We start from the raw sequence: 17,315 nt of genomic DNA on the forward strand, positions 1-17,315 counted from the left end.
ATGTGGTGCTAAAGAATCAAACCCAGGGCTTCATGCATGCTAGGCAAGCACTCTACCACTAGATCACATTCCCAGCTCCAAGTAGGGGTAAATTTGATCAAAGTATATTATATGCATGTATAGAAATAGCACAAAGAAACTCCTTGGTACAATTATTTTAAAATATGTATGTGTGTGTGAGACAGAATGGAGACAGAGACAGAAAGATAGAGACAGAAATGAAGAGAGAGGGAGATACTTAGGGAGAGACAGACAATATGAGAGAGAGAGAGAAGGAGAAGAAAGAGAGATTATTAGCACTTAGAAAGTGAGTACTCAGGTAGGCTTTAGCACAACGTGGCAGCTGGGAGTAAATGCAAAAGGGATTCCTTAGTGAGTTTTCCCGGTCCATGGGCTGGGCATCCGGTATCTAATGCCCACGTGCATTCAAATCCCAAAGTCTCTACAACATAATCTATAATACAGCAACATGCCAGAGGGTTTTCCTGTTTCTATTTCTTGACATAAATGTCCACATTTTCAAACTTAATATTCTTGAGAGTGTTTAATAGGCTATGTCTATGCTCATAATGGACTGTTAAAGTATATGACTTTAAAAAATGAAGAGCAGAAGAATAGGTTAAACTATTTTAGTAAAAAGAGTCTATCTTCATCAAGTTTTAGTGAGGACAAATCTCAATACTTTGGGAAGATTTAGTGGTAACTTTATTGGGTGAGGAGACATTGCATATTAACAGACCTTGCTGGCAACTGTTCCTATGGTTGCACTGAAGAGCCTTGTCACAAGGAAACAAAGTTAATTAATGTCCTCCCATCTCCTAAAGTCCCTAGGGGCATCCCTAGTTAAGTAGAAAACTGCTGCTGCTGCTGCTGCTGTTACACTGGGCCATTTGATGACAGCACTGACAGGTGCTTGGATATAGCTAGTTGCTCAGCAGAGCAGAGAACCACTGGGAAGAGGTCATGTTCAAGGAGAAACTGAAATTTACCATTACAACTAATGATAATCTTTATGTGTAAATGAACAGTTCCTGTGCAGGCTATGAAGAAGTCATTTTGCAGCATTTTATAATTATGTGCTTCTTATAATTCACGAAAAGTCATGTGAAACCAACTTCCTGAATGAAGGCAATGGTATTCACTGTCTAGTTATGGGACTAGAAAGTGTTTTAACCACATAGAAGTTGAAGAATTCAGGCACTGAATTTGGTTTGCCAACCAAGTTTGAGTAAGTAGAGAACACACAGAGCACCTCAGGATGTTGGATCCAACATGTATTTACCCTAGACTTCGGCCCAATCTGGGTGGACCAAATTTCTTCTCAGTCACAGACATCATTCAATCATTAGACCTCTGGAGAGGACCTTTAAAACAAAAGCCCCGACTCTCATGTGTGCATGCATGTGGGGTGTGTGTGTGTGTGTGTGTGTGTGTGTGTGTGTGTATGCTGTTACTGAGGCTTGAACTCAGAGCCTGGGCACTGACCTGTAGCTTTTTTGTTCAAACTAGTACTCTACCAGTTGAGCCACACTTGCACTTCCAGCATTTTCCTAGTTAATTGGGGGTAAGAGTCACATGGACTTTCCTATCCAGGCTAGCTTCAAACCATTATCCTTAGGTCTCAGCCAGAATTACAGGTGTGAGCCATTGGTGCCCAGTTTCATGATTTTAATGCTTTTATGGTTTCAATTTTCCATGAAGAGCTCCACTTAGGTTTACCCTAGCTTGGATTGTAATCCCTATTCCAAGGTGGCTGGTTCGCTGGCATTTTCCCCTAGGGTGTGAGCTCGGTGCAGACTAACAGTGACTTTCTATAAACTCAGTCTTCCACACTACTGAGCTACCGGTATTTAAGACCTAAGTAAACGATGGCTTTGGATGGGGAGAGAAAGCTGGCAGGTCCTTCTGAGGTAAACCCTCCACCATTTTCTAGCAACACTTAAGGGCAACACTTAGGAGCCCTTAGTGGAATTTTGGCCAAACAGCAGCACATGATGCGTTAAATGTGATACCACATAGCAGAGAATCTATTAGACTATCAAACTGGAATCAAGTCTGACATTTTTCTAAAACCAAAGCAGACTGCATTAGCATAGTCCTCAAATAAGAGGTGCAAATGTCTAACTAGATGGTCACTGGGAGACAGTCTGTGCTAATTAGACCAAAGGCAGTCTGCTGACACAGAAGCAAGGAGAATAAAATGAACCCCATGGATACTATGTCTTCCAAATTGAGGGCTTTACACATTTATGCTTAGAAGCAAACATCAACAGTGATAATCCACTGGCCACAGAACGGTGCTTGTGCTGTCAATTGAAAATAGTATGAAGGCAAAAATCACATTATTAGTGATTTTGTTGGTCTATATGCAGATTTGGTTAAAGTGTATTTCCCAAAGACATACAATATGAAGCTGCCTACACTAAGACCTTTTCTTATATTGCACATAATCAAGACCTAGTTTGAACAAGTCATGGAGGAGAAGGTCTCCCAAGTGCAAAGCATTGAATGCTAAAATGCTCTAAGGTCAGGGAAAATCCAGCACAATCTGAAAACTCTGGTATCAAAAGGGAAAGGGGTGGGCAGGAACTGAGCAGCTACATTGTGTCCAGTCATTGCTCTCAGAGAACTGCTCCTTCTCTATTGCTTTTCTGGGTCACTGGGTCTCTTCCCAGGAGGCATTACTGGGCCAGGGGAAATGCTACCTGGTACCAGAGAGGCCCATTTAGAGGTGACACAAATGATTATGATTAAGTCATTTTGAGGGTGAAATGATGAAGGCATTAAGCAAGTCATGGGAGAAATCATCACAAGTTCATTAAAAGAAAATTCTCTGGGATGCCTTATTAAACTCCTAAGAGTTCCGCCTGTTGTTGCCTCCGTCATTCTGCTCTTAATTCCCCTCCAACTGCAGACGCTGGGAAAACGGATTAACCTGTAATGCTGCTGCTTCCAGTAAGTCTAAGTATCTGAGTTTTTTCATGCCGCAAGTAGGAACAGGCATTGGAAGTTGTCAAGGAGCACCTGAAAAACAGGCTTCCCCTAGTGCACCTCCTGAAATTCTTCTCATGGCAAAGTATACATGGTTGCAAAGTTAACACACACGTGCATGTGTGTATGTATACATATACACACATATACACACTGTTGGTCATGAGGCTTGAACTCAGGGCCTGGGTGCTGTCCCTGAGATCTTTTGCTCAAGGCCAGGGCTCTACCATTTTACTTTATTTTTGGCCAGTCCTGGGGCTTAAGCTTAGGGCTTGGGCACTGTTCCTGAGCATCTTTTGCTCAAGGCCAGGACTCTACCGCTTGAACCACATCGCCACTTCTGGCTTTTGCTGTTCATGTGGTACCAAGGAATCGAACTCTGGGCTTCATGCATGCTAGGCAAGCACTCTACCACTAAGTTATATTCTCATCCTCCATTTTACCATTTTGAGTGACAGCTCCATTTTTGGTTGTTCAGTGGTTAATTGGAGATGAGAATCACGAACTTTACTGCCTGGGCTGGCTTTGAATCGTGATCTTCAGATCTCAGTCTCCTGAGTAGCTAGGATTATAGGTGTGAGCCACCAACACCTGGCTAAAACAGTTTTTATGTTTATGAAAATCTGACTTCTTAGCCAGGTGATAGTGGCTCATGCCACTAATCATGCCACTAATCCTAGCTACTCAGGAGGTTGAGGCTCAGAAGACCATAGTTCAAAGCCAGCCCATGAAAAACAATCTGCAAGACTCCGTCTTTAAGTAGCAAAAAGCCAGGCTGCAGATGTGACTCAAGTGGTAGAGCACCAGACCTGAGCATAAAAGGCCAAGTGAAGCGAGCCCAAGGCCTGTGTTCAAGCCCACATTCTGAGACAAAACAAAGCAAAACAAAAAGTGTTTCTCAGTTTACTTAACTAGGTTGTGCTGTGTATATGTTCTAACCAAGCTTTACTTTCTAACTTATATGTCAAAAGAGAAAAGACATTCAAACTGCATCTCATTGCCACCTGAGAAGCAACACCACAATTCTTGCTTGGCTTTCTTGCTTATGGCTGGTGCTTTCCTATTTGAGGCAGACCTCTACTTTTGCATTTTTGCTGGTTGAAGTGAAATCTAGTACTTTTCTGCACTGGCTTGTTTCCAACCCTAATCTTCAGGACTCAGCCTCTTTGAGTACCTAGCATTACAAGAGTGAGATACCCACACCTACTTTGACTGACAACTTTTTCTTCTTCAACCAATCAGCACCAAATGAGTCCACTGAACTTTACCACATTTGTTTCCTTATCTTCTCCACAATGTTGCCCCCCCCAATTGTCAGCATCAAGTACATTAGTGTCTGAAAATATTCTGCTCACAATGTTTTACAGTGTTTTTAGATCAAAAGGTCTTGTGAATCTATAAGATTAACAATTTTGTTGTTGGTTGTGGTGGTGGTTGTAGGGCTTGAACTCAAGGCCTGAGTACTGCCTCTGAGTTTTTTAGCTCAAGGCAAGCACCCTGCCACTGTGACTCATAACGCCATTTCTGGTTTTCCTGTACTGGCTGGCTTTGAACCTCGATCCTCAGGTCTCAGCCTCCTGAGTAGCTAGGATTACAGGCATGACCTACCAGCACCCAGATTAACAAAAATATTTTATTGAAAGGAAAAGAGATGATATCTTAAGGCTATAGAATGATGCTACAAATCAGCATAATGCAGATTACAGAACTTTATTTTCTTTGCTAATTTTATTATATTTTCTGTGATCTATTCAATCTGCATTTTTTTCACATAGTTAAGACATCCTATATGTGCTCTTTTTTTGTCAGTCACAGGCTTGAGTTGGGGGTCTGGGCATTGCCCTTGAGCATTTTTTGCTCAAGGCTAGTGCTCTACCACTTTGAGCCATAGCTTTATTTCTGGTTTCTGGTGGTTAATTGTAGATAAGAGTCTCACAGACATTTCTGCTTGGGCTTTGCTTTGAATCATGATCCTGAGATCTGACTCCTAAGTAGCTAGGAATACATGACCCACTAGTGCTCAGCCTACATGTGAAGTTTGATAGGGTTATTACTCAAATCATACTAGATTATATAAGTGTGTGTGTGTGTGTGTGTGTGTGTGTGTGCGCGCTAGTATTGCATCTTGAACTCAGGGCACAGGGCTGTCCCTTTGCTTTCTTGCTCAAGGCTGGACTTTACCACTAGAGCCACACTTCTGCTTCCTGCTTTTTTTTTTTTTTTTTTTTTGCTAGTTAACTATTGATAAAAGTCTCACAGACTTTCCTACCCAGAATGGTTTTGAACCACAATCCTCAGATCTCTGACTCCTGAATAACTAGGAATACAGGTGTGAGCCACTGGTCCCTGGCTAGATTAAATACATCTTGAGATAAGAATTTTAATTTTTTTTTCTATGTTGCTTCGATCTGTGATGTTAGTAGCCCATCCCTTATCCTGAATGACACTATCCATATAAAAACATTTGAATCTTCTATCATAAGAAAGGCATGGGCATATGAGTACACTAAACAAAATATATGTGGACTACTAAGAGGGTTGTAAAAAGAGAAAGTGGAATCAGTTGAAGAGGAACACGGGAAAACCAGCTACCTTGGTGATGGCTGTTAGGAGGGAAGAGCAATAGAAATTGTGACCACACACAGGTGCTCTGCTAATGGTGAGTGTGAGATTACCTCAACACAGTTAGCATAATCTGGTAACCAAGGACTGTGGAAGCCTGCAGGGAGGGGCTAAGGTGACTGACATGTAACTCCCTCCCTGGTAAACAAGGATAGGGGCTGGAGGCAGCAAGAATGAGCTCTCCATTGCCTTTGGGATGCTCATAAGGACCTCTTCTCCTCCACAGTGCAAGTTCATGTGCATGGTTACTGCACAACACCCAGTGACCCCAGACAACAACCATCTATAGCTACTGACAGGCAGTGCTGCTCTTTTGCTAACTGGATCTTGCTAACATTTCTAACAAAAATCATCCAACTGTCCCTTCTCTCACTGGAATTTTGCTTTTCTTTTCAAAGAAACAACAGAGAGAGCTATAGCCTTTGACCCAGAAGCTCAATATCCACTTAAGAAAAATTACTCATGCCCTAAGCAAGAGAAAGACGTGATTATTGTCAAAATGAGCCCATAACCATATGTACAGAACTTACACAGAAAGAATAACTCCCCATTTTTGTTCCTGTTCTAGAAAGCGTTAACAAATCCCATCTTTTAAAATTTTTTTTCCCAACATACAAAGTCCCGTTCTAAATTTTGGTGCACTATACACAGTTTTAATAATTTGATCTCCCGTTAAGAGTTGGAAATAATTCTGTACTTACAGACCATAGTTGAGTCATTTTCCAGAGGTCTGGAAAAACAATCAAGATTCGTCTTGTATGTTTTCTCTCGACAGCCCCTCGGTCAACATATCTGCAGCCCCGAAGCCTTCAAACACATGCTTACCTCCACATCACAGGTGGATTCGGATCCATCCAGAAGTATTACTTTGCACTGCATGCTTTTAGGCTTTTTGACGATCTTCAGTGGAGACCGAGAGAGTTTACTGCTAGATGATTTCTGAGAAAGTTTATCGTCTTCCAGTTGCTGATACTCGAGTTGTTTTGCAGCAGCAGCCGCAAACTCTCGTTCCTTGTCAGTGACCTGGGAAAAGCAACAACGAGCAGTTTTCACTGCAAGACAGGAAATAAAGATTGCATTGCTCAGGCAAAGGCACAATACTTGAGAAACAGACTGCTTTCCTATTTCCTGGAGGATGAAAGGCATCTGAACAGCACATCAGGAATATATACATATACACACACACATGTGTGTATGTGTGTGTGTGCGTGTGAATAATGGGGTTTGAACACAGGGCTTTACACTCTTGCTTTGCTTTTTCATTTAAGGCTGGTGCTCTTAAGCAACTGCTTCACTTCTAGCTGTTTGTTGGTTAATTAGACATAAGAATCGCACAGTCTTTTCTATCTGGGGCTAGCTTTAAACCACAGTCCTCAGAGCTCAGCTTCCTAAGTAGCTAGAAACACAGGTGTGATCCACAGTGCCTAGCCATACACAAGAGTCTTATAATGCTATGTCTCACCTAAACAACTTTGGCCATTTAAATGAGCCAATAGGGTCTTATTTCAGTTTGACTTAGGATTAATTTTACACTGTACTAGCAAATGCTATCAGTAGTTCACTAAGCAAAGAAGGAAGAATAGACTTTTGATTTCTTAAAGGCATTGGATAGTCTACACCTCTAAAACAAAGCAACCTGGATTTTGTCTTAGGTACACTATTTTCATGATTCATTGGACCTTTCTACAGTCTACATTTCTACATCGACTTGCTATAGATGCCCTATCCACTTACAAACTATCTTATAAACTTCAAGGCTTTAGAAAGCTTCCAAGTATTAATCCCTTCAGTAATTTTACAACCGTTAAAATATTTGATTTAATTCTAAATCAATTCAGTGAAAGCAGCAGTGAAATTCCCCACCAAGTAATCCTCTAAGTCTGTTTTCCTTTGTTGTAATGAGCCAGTAAGAGAGCAGATCAAATCTCTCCAAAAGCTTTAAGCTGCCTTTGAATCACAACAGGCTAGTCCAGGCCAGCCCCAATACTACAGAGGACTTCCTATGTCACCATGAAATTCTCCCTTGAGTCAGCTCCGCTGGCAATCTTCCTGTGTGGTGCTCTCCAATTATTATTCTACATTACTCTACTTAATGACCACAACAGCGGCAGTGCAAATGTAATACATGGCTACCATATCTACTAGAAGGCAAATCTGTAGTGGCAGGCCACAGAAAGAATGCATATTAATATTTTAGGTAGAGGCCCCTGAATAGGCATGGAATTTCCTCTCAACATGAACATAATCTAGGCCTCAAGCCAAAAATGCTAGGGCTCTTCAAAAAAGGCACTCCAATGGTTTATCATCTTAACGTGTCTTTCTTATTACACTCTACCATCCTATAAACACAAAGTCTCTTGGGTGTTTTGATTTTAGATAACCCCAAATATTGCTAATCGGCTATTCTATAAGCTTTTTGCTCTACTATCATGCCTAGGAATTATAGGCAAAGTCTGGATGTTCTTATTAAGACATCAACCTGATGAGCCTATAGAAACAAATCAGGAAAAGAACTAGACAGTTGCAGGTCTCACAGTGCATTCCTGTGATTGCAGCACTCTCCAACAGGGGCAGAGATAGTAGGATCATGAGTGGTTTAAGGCCAGCCTGGACTGATTATTGAGACTCTGTGTCAAAAAAAAATCAAAACACAATAGCAAGAACGTAACTGCAAATAACAATGGGAAGGGCCAAAGTGGTTGAGGAGGCTAGCTTCAGCTAAGGAAAGTAAAGGAACCAAAGAAAATCTGCTCTGGAATCTTAGCCAAACTGTTTTGACCAATCTTTCCATACAAAAGCATTAAAAATCAATTTTAAAAACCCAGGAAAAACATAGATTTGCCTACAGGTGGTTTAAGGAAGTTTTGTAATGCTGAAATTATGGATCAATAACCATAATAAATTTTACACAGCAAGGCCAATGGACACTACACTTTTATTTAAATTTTACTTGGAATCAGCTTGTTCTATGTATAAGGGAAAATGAAATTTCATTTCTCCACAAAAATAAAAAAAAGTGTTTGTATGAGAATAAACCTTCTGGGTTCCTTTTTTTTTTTTTACTTGCTGAAGGATCTCATGCCATTATCACTCAATGGACAAGTCTATTCTGGAAACACCAAAAGAGTTACTTCTTAGGCTTATAACACATTTAAAAATAACTAACAAGCTCTAGAAGAGCAGATAGTACCTCAAATTAAAAACCTCAGCCATAGCTATTTGTACACTGCAACTTAAAAATATATCAATATTAGCCATTGTAGCAAATCCTCTGTTTCCTTCGGTTTTCACAGCCGCTCTCATGTATGAGGTATGAGCACAGACAGAACAGGAAGCATGGGAAATGTTCCTAGCCTAGACTTCAAATCCAGCAAAACCCATGTTTCGATCATTGCTATAGAGAAATACTCCATTTTACCTCCAGCATGACCTTTCATGGTATGAAGCCAAAAACTTTATGGAAGACTCTTAGAAATGATCTTTTCATTTTGTAGATGGAAAATATGAGGCCAGAGAGCCCGAGTGAATCCTTAGAGGCTGGCCATGATTAGAAAACAGGACTAACTTGGGCCTCAGCCCTGTGCTACCAGTGTCTTCCTCTCTGGTGCCTTAGTGTCATTTCTCTAGTTAAGGTTCTAAACATCTGACGATAGAAGATGAAGCAAAGTCATTGAGCCTATAACATTTTAGTCAGCCGCAGACTACACACATGGTGGTGGGTCTCTTAAGGTTATAATGGAGCTGAAAAATTCCTCCTACCTGCTGATGTCATTGCCACTGTTACATCACAGAGCACTGTACTTCTCAGTGCTTGCAGTGGTAGCTAGTGTCAACAAACCTAGTGGATGCCACTCACACGAAAGTATAGCACATAAGATGGGCACCAGTGGCTCATGGCAACAATCCTAGCTACTCAGAAGGCTGAGATCTGAGGATTTTGGTTCAAAGCCAGCCCGGACAGGAAAGGATGTGAGACTTTTATCTCCACTAAACTACCAAAGTATCCAGAAGTGGAGCTGCAGCTCAAGTGGTAGAGTGCTAGTCTTGAGCTAAAGAAATTCAGGGATAGCACCAGGCCCTGAGTTTAAGCCCTAGAACTGGCACACATACACACATAATGTATAGAACATATGTGCACATACAGAATACTTGATAATAACAAGTGATCATGTTACTAAATTATGTAGTTACTATACTGTGCTAATAAGGTTATTTTAAAGTATACTGTAAATCAGCAACAAGGTTATACAGCAACAACTTCCATCAAGTGTTGAAGATGTCTTTTCATTGCTTGTTTTCTGTTTCAATTAATCTCAATTTAATCTCATGCAGTTCTGTTCACCATGAACCTAAGAGCAATGACATTTAAATATGTATATGCTTATCTATATATTATACACATATATACACATATACCCACACATACACACAAACACACACACACACATATATGTATATAAGCGTCTGTCTATAGCCTCTACACATGCCTAGGCCTGTACTTAGCTATAGCATCTAGATTATAAATGTACAACCTATGATACCCACATAATGATGACGTTGCTAATGATGCTTTTATCATCATGTATCTCATCCTTAGGTAACATATGACTTAATATAGACATATATAGGCACAAAATACTCTTCCATAATTGTTCCCATTTTCATTCATTTTTTTCAAAATTATGAATGAACAAAGAAAAGCCAAGCAGATTAGTAAATTTTCTAATGAAAGGAAACAAATGTATAAATATAAATGTTAAATACTACCATCTTGACTTCACAAAAAGAAAAGATGAAGTAAAACTATGTGGCTAACGAAAGCAGCCCCTTAGATTTTGTCTGAGAGGCTGAGATGGTGTTGCCAGCTCTTAATAAGAGATCCCTTAGATTAGAAAAGTGAAAATAAATTTTACTATTGACACTTCTTAAAAGCAGTGCCATGGGCAAAGAAATAATCTGCCTACACATGCATATTTTGGTAGTATAACAATGTGTTTAGGTTACAGCAAGGCACTGACTTTGAGATTTTTCACTTATATGCTAATTTCCCGTCCCTTCTCTTGATTATCTTCCAAGATTTCTAGCTCAGTTCAAATCCTCTGAATTCTGAGATGTCAGTCACTCATAGGGATTCTGGGTTTATTCTCCATGTACAAGTTAGGACTCTAAAACATTTTCATTTCACGTTTGAAATTTTAAGACAAAAGAAGTTTAAATAAGTCACACACTGGGTTACACCTAGAATCCTGCCTACTCAGGAGTCTAAGATCTGAGGATTGTGGCTCAAAGCCAGCCCAGGCAGGAAATTACATGAAATTTGTACTTCTAGTTAATCAGAAAAAAAAGGAAGTAGATGTTTGGCATAAGTGAAAGAGTGCCAGCCTTGAACCAAAAAAGCTAAGGAACAGTGCCCAGGACATGAACTCAAGCTCCACTGCAAGTACATTTAAAGAATGAAGTTAAACACGGATTAGTTCAAGGCATAGGTATTAGACATTAATTTATTCCCTTTTATTTTCTGTGTCTGATGGTGGGAATTGAACCTAGGGTCTCCCACATGCCAAGCACACACTGGGCCATATTCCAGTCTCTTGAAAGAAAACCTTTAAAAGAAATGTTACTCATGACAACAAAACATGTTACAGGAAGTAGAATTGGAAACAGATGTAGAGGGGAAGTAAAGAGAAGACCTGAGCATCCACTAAAAGTAGATGGCAATATTGGAGTCAGAGTCACATCCGAGGAAAGTCACAACATTTCTGACTCTTAAAGCCAGAATTGTAATTAAAACTGTCAGCTCTCTGAGTATCTTTTCTGTCACATGTACAGGGTAAATATAGACATGATTCAAATCTGCAGTCCAGAGTTCAGCTTGAGGGTGTGTGTGTGTGTGTGTGTGTGTGTGTGTGTGTGTGTGTGTGTGTGTACACAGAAGCTTGAACTCAGGGCTCAGGGTGTGGGTGTTGTCCCGGTGCTTTTCTGCTGAAAGCTAGCACATCTCAGCCTGGCAGACAAAATCTAAGGGGCTGCTTTTGTTAGCCACGTAGTTTTACTTAACTTCATCTTTTCCTTTTGTGGTATCAAGATGGTAGTATTTTACATTTATATTTGTACATTCATTTCCTTTCACTAGAAAATTCACCAGTCTGCTTTTCTTTTCTTTGTTGAAGGCTAGCCATAGCTTCACTTCTGAGTTTTAGGTTACTAATTGGAGACGAGTCATTCATTGACTTTGATGCCCAGGCTGCCTTTGGACCTTGATGCTTAGATCTCAGCTGCCTGAGCAGCTAGGATTACAAGGGCGAGCCACTAGCAACTGGCTCAAATGTTTTAATCCAAGGATGGAGTTCGCAAGCAAGGGCAGGGACAGCCTTTCACGGAAAACTTAAGTAGCCTGCTGTTCTTTCATGTGCCTGGACTAAAAGGGTCAAAGCAGAAGACCTCAGCTGCAGGGGGCCTGGTGCCAGGGGATGAGGGTGGAGGCGGGGCCTGGGAGGATGCCCAGGCGGAGTCCTGGGTCCCAGGCCCGGTCCTGGGCGGGCTCACCTCCCTTCGCACCGGGGTGCTGTGGGCTGCAGCCCCAGCGAACTGCTCCAGCGCTGGCTCCTCCTCTCCGCCGGCGCTGGGGGGCTCGGGCGGCCCGGGCTGCGCCCCCGCCTGCCCCTGCAGACCCGCAGCCTCCCGGGGCTCTGCCTCCTGATCAGGCTTGGATTCTGAGTCTGATCCCGATTCAGTCGTCATGGTTGATTGTTCTGCAAGCAGAAAAGAGGGAAGACGCTGTCACTGGACGCAATGGCCTTCCCCAGGAAGAGCCAGAGAACCAGGCCTGCCCACCAGGAAAGGCTCCGGGAGAGAGGAAGGGCACAGAGGGAGCCCCAACAACCAGAGCAGGCCTAGCCACACGGCCAAGCTACGCTGTCCAGGAACCACGGAGAGGGCTGCCCACAGGGGGTCGGAATGAACCTTCACCTCACGGTGAGAAAAAGTTGATTTGAAATAATCATGCGTTTTATTTCTACTGGATATTTGCCCCAGATAATCATGGCATTTCAGAAATGTCATGCTTATTAAATCACACTTCATTTCACAAGTAAATTTTGCTGAATATATATGTACACATATATTGAAAAAGATTATATATTGAAAACGGTTCTATCTATCCAGCCCTCAGAAGAATTACCTACCTAATCAAGTATATAAACTTTCCTCTCATTTCCCCTATCACCCACTTACCTCTACAAGGCTGCCCTATCCCCACCTCAGAACCACTGAAAGATGTTTGTCTCCTGTCTTATACAGAACTTAAAACAAAAATCATAATAGATAACAACGTGTTGATACATCCTAAAAGCACACATTATAGCACAGCTACCATCTTCTAAAACTGTGCCGGCCAAGCTATGGGTTGTGTGCCTCAGTTTCCCTATGTGCCAAGGGACAAAACTGTACAAGGTCACACCTGAAGATCTGACATCCTGCTGGTACCTCTCTTCTGATGATGGATTTGCTTTGTTTTCAAAGCAGATTTTAAAAATAATTTTATTGTTGTTATTAGTGTGTTGTGCAGCAAGGCTACTATTTCCTAAGTCAGGTAATGAGTACAATTCTTTTTTTGGACAACGTCACCCCTTCCTTTACTTTCCCCCTCCCATCGGTGCCCGGCGGTTACATAGATCTTTTTCCACATATTTGTTCACCTTCCTCCCTCTTTCTGTGACACCCCCTTATCCTTCCTAGAAAAAAAACAACAACAAAGCAAAACAACCATCACTATCACCACCACCACCACCAATTACAAAAACATGTTTCCATTTCCCGAAGTTCATTTCAATAAGCATTATTTTAAATGTTCAAAGAAGTTATGCCTTTGTGTTCCTCTCCTATGGGTGATCTCCTTTAGTCTGTGTGTGGATGCCTAGAGTCCTGTGTCATGTCCAGTTATATTTTAGATCTAGCTTCTGTATATGAGAGAAAACACAAGCTGTTTTATCTTTCTAAGCTTGGTTTACTTCACTAGGCATGATTTGTTCTAGGTCCATCCATTTCCTGGAAAATGACATAATCTTATTTTTTTTCTAATGGAGTTAAACTCCATTGTGTACAGGCACACTATTTTATTAACCCACTCATCTGTCATAGGGTATATGGGCTGTTTCCATAGCTTGGCTATTGTGCACAGTGCAATATTGAATATGGATGTGCAAACGTCTTTACAGTATGTATCCTGGCCTGTCATGTTCAGGTTAGATGCCCAGGAGTGATGTAGCTGAGTGTAGGGATGATCAATGTCTAGATTTTGAGGAACCTCCTGACCACTGTCCAGAGGGGTTGTACTAGTTTACATTCCTACCAAGAGTGCTCTAAGCAGCAGGAGAGAGCTGCTATGCCAGATACAAAGACATTTTAAGTAATTTCTTAGCTTATACATTGTGGTACATATTTCAGAAAAAATACCTCATTGTCATAGGATTTCCTTCCTAATTCTAATTTCATTGTAAAATATATTCTGAGCAAAGGAATAGTATAAATGACATACTCACTGGCAAAGTTGGAGTTGTGCAGGATTAAACTAGTAATTTTATAGTAAAGCCACTGTTTGGTTCCTATTTCTATGACACATCAGAATGTGTTTAACAATTTCAAGATTATAAATAGCAGTTAGGGAAATAGCTATGCTGGCTACACTGGGTTACTTTTCACAATCATCAGCCATTCCTCCATTGAATAAAAGATATATCAACTTGGCATATGCTGAGTGGCCCTAAGTGTATTGTTAAATATCAACTCCAACCACAGAGCAAAGGAGCAATCCAAATAAAACTTACAAATCTTCTTTTTCCTCTGACATTTTCAAGCAAATCTTGAAAGAAAATATTACATTTTCTTTGGCATGCCTATCCTAGGAAGTGGTATAAGTACCAAGAGAAAATAGTGGAGGAAAGGTGGGTAGGTAGAAGAGAAGGAGTGGGGGGAGGAGGGAGAGCATGGGAGATGAGGGAGGGGGAAGAGGAGAGGGAAGGGAAGGAAGAGGGGGAAACATTGGCAGTGTGCAGTTCAGAGCCCACCACTGAACTGCTACTTTCGGAAGGGAAAGGATTGTAGTAGTCAATTCATCTTACCAAACACTTACTGGGGACCAAATATTTACCAATCACTGCATGTGGTTTAGAAACAGATGGAAAATACTGTAAGCACCCTCCTGAACCAAAGAGCTTCACAGTCTGAGGCAGAAATAAATAGACTCCCAGAACCCATTCCCTCCATCTTTCTTTATTTTATTTTATTTTTTGGTTAATGTGGCCATAAGACCATTTTAATTGGGACATTTGGTGTGGTGCTACATGTTGTAAACACAAAATACAAAGTCACTGACAAAATATAACAGAGCTAGGTGGACATCAGTGATTTCCTGCTCTCTATTGATAAACTACTACAGATGCCTTTATCATTTATCATGGATTATAGCTGGACATTGGTACATAAGTTAATACTGGTGTCAAGGACTTAAAAACACATGGGTGGTTTAATCCTCACAGAACATTGGTAATATAGTGAAATACCATACGTTTTTAGGTGGTCATGATTAAAATTGCAGTTCCAGTGGTAGTTTTATTACTTGAAAAAATTAACATATCCCATTACATAAGGCATGTTGTTAATCTGCCTAAATCTTCCTTAAAAAGAACCAGTTATTTTTATTATATATGCATATGTACTCATTTTTCATAATATACGTATATGTACATGTTTAATATTATAATGAAAACCATCAACAAGAAAGTTGTTAAACACTGTTTTATCTACTTTTAAGTACAGATGTATGAATTAATTTTTTTAAGTATTTATTATAAAACTGATGTACAGAGAGGTTACAGTGTCATATGTTACGCATTGGATACATTTCTTGTACTGTTTGTTACCTTGTCCCTCATACCCCCCCTTTCCCCCCCTGAGGTGTTCAGTTCACTTACACCAAACAGTTTTGCAAGTATTGCTTTTGTTGTTGTTTCTCTTATTTTACCCTTTGTCTCTCAATTTTGGTATTCCCTTTGAATTTCCTAATTCTAATACCAGTACACACTGTTTCCCATACACTCAGATAAGATTACAGAGATAGTGTAGATACAATCACAAGAAGGTGATACACGAACATCATCAATAGTAGAAACTACAGATACACATGGGATGTTGAAAGTAGTTACAACTGTGATATAACAATCATTTCCATAAAATGGAGTTCATTTCACTTAGCATCATCTTATGTGATCATAAGGGTATAGCTATTGGGCTCTTGTGATCCTCTGCTGTGACTTGCCTAAACCTGTGCTAATTATTCCCAATAAGGGAGACCATAGAGCCCATGTTTCTTTGGGTCTGGCTCACTTCACTTAGTATAATTTTTTCCAAGTCCTTCCATTTCCTTACAAATGGGGCAATGTCATTCTTTCTGATAGAGGCATAAAATTCCATTGTGTATATGTACCACATTTTCCTGATCCATTCGTCTATGGAGGTCCATCTTTCTTTAGTAACCAAATTTTTTTCTTTCTTTCTTTTTTTTTTGCCAGTCCTGGGGCTTGGACTCAGGGCCTGAGCACTGTCCCTGGCTTCTTTTTGCTCAAGGCTAGCATTCTACCACTTGAGCCACAGCGCCACTTCTGGCCATTTTCTGTATATGTGGTGCTGGGGAATTAAACCCCGGGCCTCATGTATATGAGGCAAGCACTCTTGCCACTAGGCCATATCCTCAGCCCACCCAAATTTTTTTCTTATGTATAAATTTTTATTTTCTTTAAATAAATACAAAAATGGCCAATTATCTCAGCCATTTAAAACTAATTACATTTCCATTACATAATTCTTTTAACACAGACTTTTTCATTGAAGACATTTTTTTCATTTATAGAGAGAACTATTGTAACACTACCCATATCACTTCATGATTATTTAAATTTTCCCTGTATATTTTGATATAATTATACTAAATGGCATATGTATGTTTACATTAATGTTTTCTAAGTTGCTATATAGACTTCATAATTAATAATTTAATAGCCATATTAAAGCTTTGTACTGAGAAAATATACTGAAATATTATTTATTATATAATAACCAAGTTTTTATATTGAGTTGACACTCCCCTTAACCTGAGGCTAGGATGAAATGCAATCAATTGTGCCAAGTATAAAAATATGTATTCTATGTTTTGGCCATCCTTCTAAGTACAATGCCACTGGCCTTAGATTGTTCCTTTTTCCATTGGCTGGAATATGACAATGAATGATGTGGTCTCCTAGACATAGTCAGGGGTGATCCACATTCAGGAGGGTATAAGAGCCACTCCCCATGTTCTGGATTGTTCCAGGAGGTAGAAATCAATTTGTTTGAACCTGATTATATTTGTCTGTACCTAATCTACTTCACATTCTAGACTCTACTAAAATATGGATCATAATCTTGTGGCCCTATCTTAAAGAAACAGCAGCCTTATCTTGATCTCACACCCCTCATTAGCTCTACTCTGTTCTTTCCACTCCTCTAACAGCTTACAAACTTTTGTTGATCCTTGCTGTACTTCACCTCCTTTTGTCTGACACTGCCAGTTCTAGCTTCCAACCACACCCCCTCCACCCGTGTGGCTCTCCTGGCCAATGCCACGGACTGCTTACTCACTGCCATCCTGTCATTGGGCTTCTTGGCAT

The 17,315-nt window shown here is 40.4% G+C and overlaps 1 protein-coding gene across 7 annotated transcripts in view; it reads right to left on the reverse strand.

The window, feature by feature from the left end:
* The window catches only part of Epb41l3 (erythrocyte membrane protein band 4.1 like 3), a 215,083-nt gene that overhangs the window by 74,413 nt on the left and 123,355 nt on the right, over nucleotides 1–17,315 (reverse strand). For all 7 annotated transcript variants that reach the window (XM_048363501.1, XM_048363497.1, XM_048363495.1 and 4 more), the window contains exons 2-3: nucleotides 12,160–12,365; nucleotides 6,439–6,636 (exon numbers count right to left, since the gene is read on the reverse strand). In XM_048363501.1, coding sequence (XP_048219458.1) covers nucleotides 6,439–6,636; nucleotides 12,160–12,354 — 393 coding nt within the window. In that variant the 5' untranslated portion in view covers nucleotides 12,355–12,365. The remainder of the gene's footprint in view (nucleotides 1–6,438; nucleotides 6,637–12,159; nucleotides 12,366–17,315) is intronic.

Source organism: Perognathus longimembris, chromosome 15 (assembly GCF_023159225.1).
Source record: "Perognathus longimembris pacificus isolate PPM17 chromosome 15, ASM2315922v1, whole genome shotgun sequence".
In the NCBI taxonomy this organism is placed as follows: domain Eukaryota; kingdom Metazoa; phylum Chordata; class Mammalia; order Rodentia; family Heteromyidae; genus Perognathus; species Perognathus longimembris.